This window comes from Hippocampus zosterae, chromosome 18 (assembly GCF_025434085.1).
Source record: "Hippocampus zosterae strain Florida chromosome 18, ASM2543408v3, whole genome shotgun sequence".
In the NCBI taxonomy this organism is placed as follows: domain Eukaryota; kingdom Metazoa; phylum Chordata; class Actinopteri; order Syngnathiformes; family Syngnathidae; genus Hippocampus; species Hippocampus zosterae.
In genome coordinates, this window is record NC_067468.1 from 12,452,247 (window position 1) to 12,469,315 (window position 17,069).

A 17,069-nucleotide genomic window follows, 5' to 3' on the forward strand; every position below is an offset into this window, starting at 1 on the left:
AGTTTGTACAAAGACCGAGAGGGTGGGAATGAAAAATTCAGACAGGAGAAATGGCCTTTCTCTCCTTTTAGAAAGATCACACACACACCGGCTGCTAATGGCTCATGCGTGGCCTTGTGTGTGTGTTAGTGAGAGATGGACGACTGAGATTTCATCCCCCAGCTGATGCAGCAGCACTGAGCCAGACCGGGGTTATGCCCCCTAACATTCCAAACAAATGTATGGAGCAGCTGTCTTTGTTGATGTTCAAGTGTATGCTCACTGAACACAACTGTTTCTGTGCAGTTGGACAAGTACCCAACATAACATTTCTGAGCATTTTGTGCAAAATCTCCATTTGAACAAGGGCAGTGATTGCAATGCGATGGTGGTTAGAAGCATGTTTTGGCAAAAAAAAAAAAGCCCCATATCTACAGTCTCATCTCCATAATTCATGGACATCCCAGCAACTCTGCTTTGCAGCATCTAAATTTCACGGTTGGAGATACGGTGAGAGGCGGAACAAACAATGGGCACATGCTAACATACACAAACACAAAAATGTAGGTGGAGTGTGTCGAGCAATGTGGCGGATACGTGGGCATTTTTCTTTTGTGAAACATTGACTGCGGATGGTATGATCAATGACGATGCGTGTTACGAGCATCACAAATGGTCGTGTATGCACATGGCCATCCCTCGATGTGACCTTGTGTCACCCTAGCCACCCCGCTGAATATTTTCTGTCTACGTTCCCGTACATGAGCAAGTTCCAGAGTCAAACTGTCACCAATAATGAATCTTTGTTAACTTTGCAGCGGATATATTAAGTCAAACGGAACCATTCCTAACTATTATTCCAGTGTAAAGATCTAAAACCAGCATCCTGCAGCTGTTTTGGCATACTAGTGTTTGATTATGGTTCACTTCTGCTTCCTGGTCACCGTTTTGTTAAAAACGAGACCCCATCTGCTCCTCTCCTCTCCTCACGAATTGAAACAAACTCTATTTGGTTTCGGTTCACAGCTGTCTGCTACAAGCCGTTTGTTCCGTGTGAGATATTTCAACAAAAGGAACCAGTCATCCGGCGAGTGTTTTGTGTTTCAAGTCAAACGGCAGACACGGCAGAAAATTAAATGTTACCCCGGGAACCGAGCGCGGACTGTCAAAGCTCTGATCAGATCAGCAGCGACGGAATGGAGTTTGCCGTTTGCACACAGCTCCGGTCAGCTTTGAAGTGTAGACGGCTGTTTGTGAAGATGGCTAACTTTGCCCAAGATGCACGAGAGTGATAATGAACAGCCCTGACAGCAAGGTGAGGAAATGATTACCATAACCTGTACAGGAGGGAGTTATTTCAACAACAAAGTGGCTGAGTCATGGAGGAAGCGGCTGATACAACCTATAAAGAATAACAATCCGGGTGAGGAAATAGATGCACTTATTAGCACAAGTGAGTCAGAGCTAACGAATGCGAGCTAGCACAGAAGACGGTGACAGATGGGAGGTGTGTGAGGAGCCTCGCCTGGCACGGTACATGAATAGTCGCTTTGTGATGACATTTTAAAAAAAAATTTTGGGGGCGAGCTACATTCAGACATGAAAAACCTTTCAGATGATCTCTTTTAGACAACGATACGTTTACACTTACGCTCTCTCGCGAGTAGGAGTGCGACGCATATCTTAGAATCGTTCAGGTTTAAAGACATCCGAGAACTGCGACTGGACGGCGACCAATTCGGGGGGTACCCCTCGTGCAAAGTCAGCTGGGATAGGCTCCGGTACACCCGCGACCCTGGGATAAGCGGCACAGAGAATGGATAGACGTTAGAAAACGAGGCCTTCGCTGATTTTGATCAGATAGGGGGTGAAAATGCTCATATTCATTCTGTTTATTGGCATGTGTGTATCGTACCTTGCGTTAAGGTCAAAGGTCATTACCCAGCGGTGCATTGAACTATACACTCACGTATCCCCCCCCCCCGACCCACAACAAAATAAAAAAATCTGGAGAAAATACAGAAAATAACATTTAGCGGGTGGATGCTAACTGGACTTTGCTGGAATACGATTGTCACGGGTGCAAAGACATCACATCAATTTGAACAGCATTTTATTATCAACATTGTGTCTGTTAGCCAGTTATCCATTTAAAAACAAAGGACATGAACGTGTCCGTTCTACACTCGGAAAACAAAACAAGCTGGTTGGTGAAATAAACAGAAGTCATTCAAATACTTGACGGAAAAGCAACATCTGAATACATATCTGTTATCATCGGAATAATACGAACAAGAATAGAGTTTTCTTTTCCCCACTCGTTATGGCACCAAATTCCCCGTGTGACCGCCCCGTCGCATCATTAACAAGGAAAACGTCGCATTGTTTGTGTGCGTATATATGCGTATTTGCGGGAAAGCTCGTCAATCACTCCGTGTTTGATCCGCTGGAAAAATAAATGAGCTTGCTCTGTAATAGGATAAACAGAGAGAGAGAAGGGGGACTGGGGGGGTGAAGGAAGGGCGTCCAGTGCAGTTGCATCCACTTTCACTTTCTCTTGTTATGAAACCGGAATAAATTCTATTCATGAACTCATTCACTCCCAAAGACGTTTTTAAACGTCTTTTCAGACTTGGCCCAGAATTGGCTGGTACTGAATGAGTTAAGAGCATCAAAAATTCAAAAGTCGCAGATTCTCAGTCCGAGCGGCAGACCTCAAGCAAGATGAGTCAGGTGGTGGGAATGAATACTCAATGAACTCCGGCACCTTTTAGGAGTGGAGAGACAAAAAGTGTCCTGTTGAATATTGAGACAAGTGCCTTCAAAGCTTGAGTCATCTTCAGCGCAGATCGACAAATCAAAGACAACAGAAAAAAAGGCTGCAAGAGTCCACAAAGCTTCAGCAAAGGGGAGGGGAGAATGGATTTTTTTGTTTTTCTTTTTTGAAAGGAATAATCCAGAATGACATTAAAACCTGCTGCACCATCAGTCCTTGGTTTTGACAGAAAGCAATCCCCGCTATCATTCTTGAACTAAATCATCTTCAGCGTTATTGCTGCATATAAGTACACGGGTGACAAAAAAATAAAAATAAATATCAATTAGCAATATGGTGTGTATTGCCCTAAAATGATCATAAATAGTTCCACTCCCTATAAGGTTCGTAAATGGAATTGCATGTCACCAAATATGGTTCCTAGCACAATCAGGTTTGGAAATATGATTTTGTACATCCAAAACTGGTTCTTTGCCATATGATATGACCAAATATGTGGGCGGGTGGGTTCCCCTCCCCCCCCAAGAAAGGTACTAAATATGGTTCCTTCCTCAATAATGTGACAGTTCCATGCCCTTCAGAATCACCAAATAGGGCACCTTGCCAAGTAAAATGACCAAATTTAGTGTCTTGTCCAAAAAGTAGGACCCTTTTTTTCTATAAGGTAACCAAATACAGTTCTTTACTCTAAAAAGCCACCAGATAAGGTTCTTTGACCTGTAGATTTGCCACATATGGTTGCCACCAACAACAGTATGTCTCCATTTTGTGCAAGGTTACCAAATATGGTTCCATACCTTTGCAAAATCACCAAATTAGGTTATTTTCGTTATGAAACATTCAAATAGGGATCCTGGTCCTCTTAATGACACCAAATGTAGGGCTTTTTTTTTTTGCCCCCTCTAAGATTTCCAAATCTATTTCCTCGCTTGGTAACATGACCAAATAATGGTTCTTTCCTCTATAAAGTGACCAAACGTGGTTCACTGCTGTTTTAAAATCACCTTAAGTTACCAGTTGGGGCTTCTTGCACTAAAATGTTACCCAATGCAGTTCCTTGATCTATGTAGACGCCCAAAGTGATTCCATGCCCTATTTTAAGAGGTACAAAATGTACTTTTCTTATGAGCTTACTCTAAGAATTGTGAAATGCTGGGAAATTAACATTTTAAAGGCAAAAATACGTTAAAAAATATACTCCACTGAATGAACCGTTTTTTTTTTTTTTTTGGTGCAGCCTTTTGTACCGTTTCCTTCTAAATTCTTACGAGAACGTGTTGAAGGATTAAATAGTTGGACATTCACAGTCATGTGAGCGTATAACTGAAAGAGTCACACTACTTATGGGAAGGTCCATGTACAAAGTACGAAGCAGACTGAAAAGATTTGGGGAGGGGGGGATAAATAGAGGATTTCTATCTTCTGCGAGCCCTTTATGTCATTTCGACATCACAGCCAAAGTTAAATCTATCTGCAAAAAAAAAAACAACAACAACAAGGCACCCCCCCCCCCCCGTCCCACAGGCGCTGAATTATGTTTCATAATCTCTATAATCTGTGCACGGAGGAGCAGACAGATCCTTCCATGGCAGGGAAACACAGCTCCTAATCATATTTTGCTTTGTTTTCTAGCAGCGACGGCAGAGAGAAAATCCCTTTACCGTGATGTCATCCCGGAGAAGGGGCGGGACTATAGAAATGACATTTTGTATATATTTTACAAAAGTATTCTCAAGCCAAGAAGTTATATAACAACTGGTACACTTCAACAGTCACAACTCATAGTTGTGTTAGCGGGGGTGGAAGTGAATTCCTTGACCTGAACGTAGCGTAGCAAATTGAGTCCTGAGAGCCAGTTGGATGTCCAAAGCAGAGCACATCAGATGATACCAAATTGGACGATAGGGAGCACATTAACACTGAACACATCCATCGTTGAATAGAACCCGGAGGCCCGGCTAAACATCGGTGCTGATGCTACAGCTGCGAGTGAACATTTCCCTCATGGTGACCGAGCGGGCCAAGTGTGGCTTACGGTAGTTGGAAATGTTGACGGGCACGGGCAATTCCATGTCCGGCTGCTGCGGGGGTGGCGGCATGCTGCGATAGCTGACCCGCTCGCCGCCGTTCCTCAGGCCATCGGCTTGATGGTGAACCGGCGGGGGAGCGGGGGGCTGCAGGTAGAAGGGCAGCTCGTAGTGGGTGCACGACGGACAGAAGGTCTGCGAGCGGGTCAGTTTCCGGGCCAGCGGCGGTGTGGGGAAGAGGGCGGGGCCATTGGGAATGCAGGAGGCGGCGGCCGTGGCCGCCACAATGTTGTGGTTGGAGTGGACCGGCGGCAGGCGGGAGGTGACGGCAAAGTCTGGCTCCTCCTCCTCCGACTCGGACTCCTCCTTCTTACAGCAGTAATACTGGAGATGGGAGGAAGAGACAAGATGGGGTCAAATATTATCGGTACCTATAATCGAGTACCTTGCTGTGCAGTTACCAGATTTTTTTTTCAATCATTTTCTTTGCCGACAAATGAAATACAATTAAAAAAAAAAAAAACACTTTTGTATCCAGCTCAGAGACGGCAATTCTCAGTAATCATACCCAGTCGCTGCTCAGTGCAGTTGTAGCTCTGCAAAGCAAAATATTTGCGGCTGCTATTTGTTACTCACAAAAAAAAATAAATAAAAATAATTCAGCTTGCAGATGAATCCCGGGCATTTCGCCAGCTAATATCAAACCACAATAAAAGAGATTGCTTGGATTCGTCTGGCAATTAAATCGAGCGTAACATGCCCCGAATACAGACGATAAGATTGTTTTACACTCAATCAACGGTGCTCTTGTACTTGACGGCGGAGAGCGTTTCCAATTCTGCGGCAATTTCAGGTGAGACGAGGAAACCGCTATCACTGTGATTCTGGGATGTTTTTTTTTTTTTTTTTTTTAAATTTAAACTCCAATGACTCCCCCACCAGCCTGATAGAGCAATCTGAGGTTTGTCTCGTATGAAATCAGACACTGTTAAAAAGAGAGGACTTACTCACTGGAAAATGAGATTGATGTACGACGACGAGTGAGAGGGGAATTTCGGGGGGGGGGCAGATCTCATGAATGATTTACCGGGCGGCTCAGATGTGAGAGCCACTGAGGCAGAATAGCTGATGTAAGTCGCGGGCAGCGCGTGTTCCTTTCTTCGCGGGGCTGGCGCGAAATGAAAACTATGCAAACACACTTTGGTGAGTGCGGATATGAGTTTTGGTCCGCTCAGTCCTCAAACAACCTAGCAAGTACAAGTTAATTTTCAATTCCGGAGGGTCACCGCATCCAAGCTCTATTTATAATGTCTTTATCATATAATATGTCATTGGCCCCTTCTCGATGACTTTGGGCTAAAATCGCATTTGGATGCATTTCTGACTGTTCTCCCGAAATGCAACTTCAAATAAATTACAAAAAAAAAAAAAGATCCTTGACGGCCGTAATCCGTGTACACTCACCTGCAGTCTGCAGTAGCACAGTACTGCGATGATAAGGAGTAATATGACCGTAGCAAGAATTCCACCGGTGATGACCACTGTCCCGGCTGTCATTCGAATGGCTCTCCATCAACTGCCTGCATGGAGCAAAGAGAAACAACAACAACAACAACAAAAAAGATAGGTGAAAAGCGGGATGACAATAACGAGCGCCCAGAAGGCTCACAACGGAGAGGCGCCATCAAGTAGATTACACCAGCGTGTCATCTCGGCACCGTTTATTGAATTATCACAGCTGTTACAAATAAATGTAATGGAATCATCTGGCAAGAGCCGCTCGCTGTGTCGGTTCAGACTTGAAAACGTTTGGGGGCCCAGAGGGAAAAAAATAAAAAGTTGTTTGAGGATGTTTGATTACAAGCAATTGAGATGATATGCAGGAGAAAAAAAAGAGAGAGCGGAGAGAGAGACAGACAGAAGGGAAAGGTCAGGATGAGAGACAGACATGACGAGTGGATATGAAATGAAAACAAGAAGGACCAAAGGGGATGAAGTGAAATAGGATGGGTGGGGGGGGGGGATAAAATGGAGCATTGGGATGCTGACAAAAGGCAAAAACAGGGTGATTATGTCATGAAAAGAAGGCATCAATAAAGAAACAGAACACATTATTTTCATCACTAACTAGGCAATTAAACTTGAAGTATCCTCACTTAGTTGTCCCCGAGGACAAAAATTGACAGCCTCACAAAAACAGCCATTTTGCCCACAATCACGAGCAAGATTTATCATTTTAGGAAGAAGGCGCCTTTTGCGCAAAACAAGAATAGGTAACAGAATTCAAGACATTCCAAAATGAACAAAAGGAAGTCCTACACCTGTGAGACGGTCCCGTTCCTGTGAAGGCGTCATGGTCGCCAATGAACCGATGCTAACACAACCAATAATCCTAATTAGCGTGTATGGATGGCAAACCATTTTTAGGCCACATATATGAAACAATCCAATGAGAAGCGATTATGAATAGTGTGCAATGAACTGGAACAATTTTTTTTTAAAACACTTGTGTCAACTCCCAAAGATAAAGCAAACACGTGCAGAATAGGAATGGCAAAGAATGCCCTGACAGTCGCTGCACGTGAACTGCTAAAAATCAATATTTGCTGGGAGGGGGTGGGGGGAGTCGATCTTCAAGGATGAGTGTGTGTTTGTTGAGGGGGTGGGGGTGTTACTGTGAGCCTGTTGCTAAGCCTTGAGTCAACGCTGCAAGTTATCTGCACTACAGCAGATGACATGGACACACACACATATGGCGGATGCATCCATCTGAATTAAAAAAAAAAAAAAAAAGTGATGCGGATCCCATACGTTTTTTTTTGGTTTGTTTTTGTGGTTAAGAAAAAGCTGAACTAACAGGTGACGCTCTCAACTTCCTGGTTGATCGACATTCCTGCCCTCATCGATGGTGACGCGCTGTGTGTCGTGACCGAAACAACAATGTTCCAGATACAAGCGGATGAAACGAGTTTCTTCCGCAGGGTGTCTGGAGCTCTCCCTTGGAGACAGTTTGAGAAGCTCGATCATCTCAGGAGGGGATCAAAGTCAAGCCGCTGCTCCTCTATGTTGAGAAGGAGCTCAAGCATATGATTAGGAAGCCTGCTGGACAGCACCCCTAGTGGTGAGGATGACCTCGAACATGCTCAACACCAACAGCTCAGTAACGTTCGCACAACTCTGACAAATGCGGAATAATTCCCAGCTCACCTTTCACCTTGATTGTTCCAAATCATGCTTGAGCCTGGCTTTTTTTTTTTTTTGTCTGCCTTGAACTGTTCCCCCCGCCCCCACTTACCAAAGCTGCACATTCAGAAACAGGGGACAATTTAAATCAAATAAGGGGATGGACTAATTGCATTCAGGGCACTCATCTGTTGCTGGAGGCTGCTCCGCCCCCTAAAGTAAAAAAAACATCATTAGCAACTAGTCAGGCTCGAGCAACCACGATAGTAAGCATGAGTCGACTAGTCAGTGCAATGTTAGCGCTGTAACTCTTGGGGAGTGGTGCTCGTCTTGAACCTTCTTCCCCCTTCTCTAATTGGTGCACACATGTGATTTATCAAACCACGTACATATTTACGCATCGAATCTGTCAACACATGCTTCACGCGCCTATGCCACTTAACCCTCGTGCACGGTTGGCTAGCATTCTCTCATGAGGCCATTTTAACCCCGATCGGCGTGTTACCGCGGTGTTCGTTATTCAAGCGCGCGCTGAATACACACACCCATGCACGCTCCACAGTGTGTAATAGCTCCGCTTTGGCTGGTGTTCGTCCACCATCGTGACACGAGGTTGGCGGCAATCCTGGGCCGCCGCTAACGCGCTCAGACAACAACAAGGGGAATAAAGCGCCACACTTTGATGGAACATGGCAGAGATCACAGCGGAGGTCTTGCTGGAAATAATTTCCGCTGACAAGCTCTCAGCCGGAGCGAAGTGGAACGCTTGCGAGGTGGTGAACAATGAGACTCACACTGTTGCAAGTTTAGGCTGTCAACACACGCACGCGCGGGAATAACCTCCGCCGCGCTTGGTACTTTCCGTCTGTGACTTCTTTGAATAGAAGTGTCAATCAACGACTTTTTTTTTTGTGTCCCCGATTATTCACTCGAGTCTACGAGTGATCATTCCGTCTTACTAATGAAGCTGCTTTCCAGTTGGGAAACGGAACTTAGCGCCGTGAAACATTCAACACGATGCTACTTATTTAATTGAAAAATAAGTCGATGCTAATGAAGCGCCTGTTCAGGATCCAAACAATGTCCTTGATGAATCAATAAAATAGCAAAAGTGGCTATTAGGTAAATGAGTGAAAGTTTATATGGACGTGTTATGGGTCTCAGGAGTTAAGTGTGAAATTGAACAGCCAAGTACGGTAAATGTTTTGTTCTCCGTCCAGTTCTGAAATTGGGAACGAGGCCGAGTCCTTTACAAAATGGCTGCCGCCTCAAGTGAAGAGGTCGTTATCTTATTTTCCACTCTACACTCGGTTTCTAGCAAGCAGAAGCCACTCTCGGACCAGTGCTCCGATTGCGTCCAGTTGTCATGATACCGAATGCTAATCAAAGTTCACAGGGCGTGGCCCACCAGGATTGGCCCCATAAGCCTCATGCAGGCTCATGAAAATATTTGTATTTTCAATGGCCGCTAGGCTGTGTGAATGGCAAACCGGTGAATAATCAGAATTTCTTCACTGAAAGGAATAAAAAAGAAAAAAAGAAAGAAAAAAAAAATCTGGACTCATCTGCATCGGCGCTGTGCGGGGTTGGCAAAGAGCCCAGGCGGACAATCGGACACCTTTGAGCCGTGACACAGTGCAACGTCCTGTCGGCACGACCGCAGCGTCACCTGATTTAGCCTGGCCCGTGTCACGTTTCCCCATTTGACACTGTCTCATTGTAGCTCTTCAGTCAGCCCATGGGCGGAATGACCACAGAAGAAGAAAAACACTCAAACGTCGTCACTCTAAAGGCTCCCTTACATCACCGACTATACATTCCAACATATTTGGCATCACTTCAAACGCAACAATATGATGAGCAATAAATGGCTTCTAGATGATTTGATTTTGAAATAATGCTCCAAGACTCCGTCGTAAGCTTTTCCACTAACAACCCAGGCTAAACTTAGCTCCTGTCCGACATACAAAGCTCGTCTCTGAAGTTGTGATGTATCGCTTGAAAATACCACCAACGTACTTTGTTCCTGTTTGACACATTTTGGAGCCATCTCGTGATATTGTGAGAAATGTCAAAAACATGACCGGGACTGGCTCACAAGTTCAGTGTCAGTCAAATTTGCCCCTGAGAAATTGTGTTGACAGAGGACGCCATTTGTCGCGAAAGTGCCAGCGCGGTTGTGACCTCCTGCTGGGGAAAAGCGTTACCACTGCAAACACATTAAGTAGGTGGTTTCCTGTCTGTTTAACCTCTTCCCTTCCCCTCTGCCTCCCGTTGCTCGGCTAAAGCCCCCGGGAGTCTGTTTCAACATGACTTTGAACGGCGGCTGAGGCACGAAAGACGATGCTTGCGCTGCACAGAACGGAGGGTGGGATACAACAATGAGCGCACCGCTGCCACCTACTGTAGTGGATAAGCAATTACAGTTTATGCTAATACAGCAAAAACAAAAAAAAGTTCCGTGGGGGTCACAGTCTCAGAATGTCAAAATTCTCTCACAGCCACCATATGCAGTAGAACCTGGCAGAAAATTGCCAACAACCATCATCCTCTGGCTCAGTGCTCCCACCATAGGACACGGTGACTCACCAAAATCTGGCAGTGGAATAGAATTTTAAAAAATAAAAAAAATAACATCGACAATACAGCTTCTGCTTCTTCCTGCGCAATAATGCTGCTTGAAATGCAACACCGTGCTCGGTATTCCATTTTACCAACAAAAGGCTGCAAATTATCAAAGCCTGGTGATGACTGACTGAGAATGCAACTAAATAATTGAACGGTGTCGCGGCTCGTTTGATGGACTGGATTCTTTTTTTTCTTTTTTTTTTTTCGGAACACAGCGGTCTCAAGTTGCAATCACACTTGCCGATTGGCCAGATGTGCAGAGGTGTCTCATTTCTTCCATCGCCTCTTTTATGATCAAGTGTATAATACACTCGATGCACTGTGCAACGCACGGCCTCTCTTCTCAGCGCTGCAAGTCGCCAAATGTAATTTCTTGTCGCCATGACCACAATCGTTGTGCGTTCTTAACCCGGGCACTGCTTAATGTGCACATATGAAATCAGTGAAGGCCGTTATTATATACCTCTGCTTTGTTTTGACCATAACTAAGATGTTATTTTATCTGCAAAACAAATCTGAGCCAAGAAGAGGGTGGACAAGGGGACAGGCAGCAGCATCATAGAAACTTCAAAGTGGGCATACAGTATAATGTGCTTTTTAATTGCTTGTATACAAATAGTTGTGTGCCTGGAGTGCCTACTCACCCATCGAATGTGAAACTGGGAAAACAAGTCCTGAGAACTACCCTGCCAAACCGAGTTTCTCTGCCCATGCTAGCTAGCATCAGCTAGGCTGGGTGAATATCCAGAGCCACTTTACAGCTATGGCCGGAGTTGCAGCTGACAGACTACACTGCCTGAAACACGATCATGAAGTGACCCACATATCCTCCATGATTGTGATGGCCCTGATGGTATCATGCCAAAAGGTAAGCAGAGCTGCGTTGTGTTTTGTTGTTTATAGGCGCGGATTAGCGTTAGCCTCTGATAAGCAGCACATACTTGATTGCTTAGTGAAGTTGTCCACACGGTGGGAGTGAGAGGTCACTGGCCGAGCAGTATATGACTTTCATGGGACAAAATCGGGCTGATTTCAGCAAGACAATAAATAAAGTGACTATAGTGTGCTATAATCGTTGATGTTTGGGGTATTTTTTAAAAAAGCATCCCAAAAAATCGTTCTGTACTTTAATGGCAAAAGTAACCCATAAATGCATCACATGTACACTAACTTACCCAATTGCAACGTATCGTATTGCACAGCATGTCGCCTTATTTTGTAACGTGCTCATGAGAGAATTGAAAGAGAGCCGCAACAGCTTAAAACCCCCCCATAAAATAACGGCTGTTCACTTGGATAAGGTTTAGTGCCACATAAAGAAGAAAACACAGAAATGCAGAAAGCCTTCGAGAGGAGGAAAAGATGGATATTCAAGCGCCCTTGACAAATATATACGCTTCAGTGTAAGAAAAAGTAGGGGGAAAAAAAACCTTAAGAGGGATTGTGTTACTATGGCTACTGGTTGACTTTGCGCCACCTTCTTCTTACTTGAGTGGGCGCTTTTCACGAAAAAGTTCGAGCCTATTTTGTACTGGAAGCAACTTGTCAAGTTTGGAAAATAGGATATGGAAAATTCAAACTGAAATAAAGACATACATATCCAAAACACGCATTTGGCCGTGTGGGCCAGCACAGTAAAAATCACTTGAAAATTTGCGCTACAGCTGGGTAGCTAATGATGAACCACAGTACAGTCTGTTCACTGTAGCTCTAATAAAATGCAGTGGCTTCTCTCCCACTACTTCCTGTTACCCTCCCTCCCCCACCCCCATCCCCTCGATCACTCAGTGGGATGAGGTCAGCTGACCAGCGGCTGGCACATGAGGACTCGCCATCAGAGAGCACAGCAGGGTGGAGCCGAATCAGTGCTGGGGGTGCCGGGAAGGAAGGGAGGGGGTGGGGGGGTGGAGGACGGGAGGAGCAGTGTGGCGACTGCTTAACACGATCGCATCCTTCCCGTCTTTTCATGGCCCACAGTGGATCTGCAAGGATGCTCACTCCACGTGGTGCATTTTAACGGTAATTAAGGCACACTGTGTGAGCACTCAAGTGGACACGTAATTGCATTGATACCTCTGCACTTTTCTAACACTGTTGAATCCCCCCACCCCCTTTCTTCCATATTTCAAATGCTCTCCCACTACTCTTCTCGCCGCTCCTTTCTTCATGTTTTTTCAGCGAGTTCTTTTGATATCTCCAATTCTCCTCCTCCTGCTGCTCTTCCTCCTCCTCCTTGTCCTTCATCTCCCCATCTCTACTCCAGCTCTCTAATGGCCGAGTGCTGAAACATCAGCCGTAAAAACACACAGTCACGCTCTATGGGGGGGACTTCAGTGTGTGTGTGTGTGTGTGTCTGACTGATCTCTTCGGGGGCCAAGGTTATTCGGAGGGTCACTGATGCATGTCGCCATGGGAACCCAAGCCCCGCCTTTTCTCCCATTGCTGGAGGCCATGTTAAAAGGCACAATGGGCGGGTGGATTGTTTTGAGATATAAAACAAAACAAAACAATAACAATCCTTGGGAATTCTTTCCTTGAAAATGATACGTTGCTGTGATTCTATTCAGAATAAAGAAAGTATAATTGATCAGTGAGTGGCAATGACATACTTCATACAATGTGATATCAATATTTATCTCATCAAAATATACTTGTTGGTTTAAGTGACTGTATAAATGCTTGGAAGCAGCCACATTTGGTCACTTAAGTCAAAATGGATGCCACGCATTTCACCACGACGAGAGATGAAATTCACATTATGTGACTTCATCAAGCCAAACAGCACATAAAACTAGGGACAAAAAAAATAGAAAGTGTTTTGATGTTTATTTTATGGTTAGTCTTTTTAACTAAACGTTTTTGTTTGTTTGTTCACTTATGTTTTTGAAAATTGTTCATCAAGAAAGTTGTTCATAGTTCCTTTTTTAAATACGTAGCGTAATTGTTCAGTGCAAGCTAACAAAAAAAATGCCACTTAATAGACACGACACGAGTACAATTCTCATTACCAAAATAAATATAAGTATAATCAACTCTGAAGGATCATTTATGATATTAATTAACAAAGATGAACAGGAAGGACATGTTTGCCCTAATTTTAGTTAGATTTACAAACATATATTTTTTTAAGCATTTTTAAGTACCGGTATATTTTATTTCGTGAATGATTTTTTTTTTCAATTTTAGTTTTAGACACCGATCGTTAGTTTTTGTGACTAAGCAACTTGACCGGACCCTTTGCTGAACCCTAACGCTTCCAACATGAATGTCCTCAAAACTGTGCTCAAAGCCACCTTGCTGCATCCGTTACAAAAACCGGACGATGAGTAGCATCGGCCACCATTTTAACAGTGTTGCCTTTTTGGGTAAGATGTCAAAATTAAAAATACGGGAGTATGGCTACCAGTTGTCTGCAGGAGCTGTGACTCGCAAGTCATGCCGTTTTGACAGCATGTGGCAACTCTCGCTCACCCCCCCCCCCCCCCCCCCGCTCTCATCTCAATCTTTTGCTGCTTTTGTGCTCGGCTCTATTTGCAACAACAAGCACTGGCACTGCACCCGATGCTGTCTAGATGGACTATAACCAATTATGCATTAAATTGAGGAGTGTACGGGGAGATGAAAAGCAGACGTCTCCCATTATGGCTTGAATGAGGCAGTGGTGCTGTCCATGGTTTTGAAATGTGACGCGCCCCTGCTTTGCGAAGTTTACTTTGGGGGGGGGGGAAATAATGTGGGACACAATCACAAAGAGGATGTGTTCATTTTAAATCGAACCCCAATAAGCCAAGCACTTGAGAATTCAGCCTCACCTTCAGAGATAAGATGAATCAAGCAGGTCACATGGAGGCTAGCGGCGGCTGATTGGATGCCAGGTCCTGATCTGTGCTCGACGGAAAGACTTCGGGTCGACCGCAGTCACGGGATAACAGGATGAAAATGTAAAAGAAAATAAAGAAAGTAAGTCCAAATAAGAGCTGAGCGCCACACTTATCATAAATAGACGCGTAAACGGACACAAAGGAACGTTGCAAAGAAGGTATTAATCTCTTCCCAAATACATTGTGTTCATGCAAAACTCTTAAATCCGAAAGCAAAAAAACAATTACAAAGTGTTGCACACACACTTCCATTCACGGCTCCGGCTGTTGTTTTTTGGCGATAGATGAGCAGGAGAGGCTGATGGAGCAAATAAAAGCCTCCTACGCAAATACCCCCCTCAGTCTCAGCGGCATATGTGATGGAGGAGGAGACAGCGTGATGGCAAAACTCCACACCTCCATCCCAAAATGTAAAAAAATAATCATTTAAATGATCATTTAAAAAAAAAAAAATCAAACAGTCCGAGGAGGTCCGGCTTGGTCTCTTGGTTCCGGCTCATCCACAACCAGGCAAAGCAGAGGCTCAGTAATCTATTTACCTCCCATGCAGCCCCTTCGGAAGCAAAAATAAACTGTGTCGGGGTGTGGGAAGGGAGGGGGGGGGGGGGTTATGTCAAGAGAATAGAGGAATGCACGCCGATTCCTGCGGAGCCGACGGAAAACACGCGGCGGTGGTGCCAGTGAGCACGCTCAATGAGCGAGCAGCCTGGGGGATGGCGCTTTAGTCACAGCCTCACATTGGATTTGAGAGATGATCGAGAGAGAGAGAGAGAGAGAGAGAGAGAGAGAGAGAGAGAGAGAGAGAGAGAGGGAGACAGACAGAGAGAGAGAGAGAGAGAGAGAGAGAGAGAAGGTGGGGGTAAGAAAGAAAAATGGGGGTACAAGTCCATTTGGATTCTTTGAGCCTGCAGGCGGCGGCATGGTTGGTTGTGGCTGCAAAGTAAATGAATGAAAGAAAAACTCGTGCAATGAAAAGTCACCATGAGCAATTGAGATGGAAATATCAGGACAACAGGGGAAGATAGTCAAGACTCAATCAGAATTATATAAAGACATGCAGACCCTTGCCTGCCCCCCCCCCAAAAAAAGGCCAAGAAAAGCCTACGAGAACATCATAAAGGCAAAGGTAGACAGAGCTACATAAAGATTTTGTGGATGAACAGATTAGCATTAGCTGCTAATACTTCATTACTCGAGTCGCATGTTTCAGGTTTCGACATGGTGAGTATCGTCATGGTAACAAAAGTCAACCACACCATTGAGCCAGTGGGGTATAAATTCAATCACCTACTCACCAACACGAGACGAAGATAACTTTAGCAAGACAAGGAAACGGATTCGTTTAAAAATTCAATATCATTTAGAAGTTTTGACAGCAACTCAACTTGTCAATGCACTACTGCATATTTGCTGTTTTGGATGAATGCAATAAAAATTGCCACGGGCATCCTCCAACACCTTACCGGAAGTCTAATCATAATTGTGGAAGCGGTTTTACGTCGCGGCAACTCCATATTAACTTCTTTTTCGGGGTAATGACCAGATGATCCAATCCTTTTGTACACTAGTCTAACCGTCTTCTCTGCGCGTGAGGTAGAAAACAAAGAAAATATTCCCTGAAATCCATTTGGATGACGCAAGTTAGTTATGTCGTACACTACCCCCCCCCCCCACCACCCCCACCGCCCCACCAGGGGTTGTTCACTTCCTCACGACAACATCGATCAGGCATTCAAGCTGCAGGTGTGACAAACATCCCCCTCAGCTGTCAGCCCCCCCCCGATACTCAATCGTCTCGCCACTTAGCTTCCACCTCCACTTTCCTCCTGTCCACCTTCTCCAGCCGTGTTCCACATCGGATGAATGTCTGAGTTTTTATTGCATCCATTATGCACACTCAAAGACATGAAGATTAGTGCATTTGGAGAGTGTATGCTTTTGAATTATTCAACATTCAAGGAATAGGAGAATAAAATACCTTTGGATTGGTGGCGTTTGGCTGAAATCGCCTTTTATTCCCGTTTCTTGCCGGGCTGCGCATAACATGATATCCTCTGTGATTTTTTTTTTTTGGGGGGGGGGGGGATGATTTATACGTAATGAAGACTGTGCTAACAATCTGCAAATGCAAATGCAATCAAAGTGCAACGCTTCATTTCAATATATTCATTTTGAGAACCCAAATGTTCTTTTAAGCCATTTCCTTTTAGGGGACATGTACTTAAATACAATGTCCAGTAGAAGATATTGCGCTTACCTCGCTTTTCTCGGTATGTTTTGATAGGTTGTACCTCAAATCATCCCTCCCCATTGAAATGAATGGAATCATCATGAATCTGTGCCAGATCTTCTCCATTAACAAATTTTGGCAATTTCCTTTTGATTAAAATTAGTATATTACTGATATATATACCATGTAATTGTATTATAACATACAGTAAAGAAAAAGAAAACAGTATTTGTCTTCAGATTTATTTATTTTTTTGCTTCAATTTAGTGGACATGGTGCTGTTCCCTGTCATTTTAGAGGAAACCACCAAACATGCATACTAAGGTGAAATATGGCCCTTGTGATATCATGGGAAAGTACTTAAT

At 44.4% G+C, this 17,069-nt stretch overlaps 1 protein-coding gene across 2 annotated transcripts; it reads right to left on the reverse strand.

Moving 5' to 3' along the window:
- Positions 1-1,561: 1,561 nt before the first annotated feature.
- fam163ba (family with sequence similarity 163 member B, genome duplicate a) lies at positions 1,562-15,226 on the reverse strand. 2 transcript variants are annotated; one of them, XM_052051715.1, is made up of 5 exons: positions 14,721-15,226; positions 14,406-14,494; positions 6,247-6,362; positions 4,791-5,166; positions 1,562-1,774 (listed from the first exon to the last, which is right to left on the reverse strand). In XM_052051715.1, exons 3-5 carry the CDS (start codon positions 6,337-6,339, stop codon positions 1,605-1,607), a joined length of 639 nt encoding a protein of 212 aa, XP_051907675.1. In that variant the 5' UTR covers positions 6,340-6,362; positions 14,406-14,494; positions 14,721-15,226; the 3' UTR covers positions 1,562-1,604. The 2 variants fall into 2 exon arrangements, with proteins under 2 accessions (XP_051907675.1, XP_051907676.1); XM_052051716.1 differs by lacking the exon at positions 1,562-1,774 and having other exon boundaries at positions 2,076-5,166; positions 14,721-15,217.
- Positions 15,227-17,069: the final 1,843 nt, after the last annotated feature.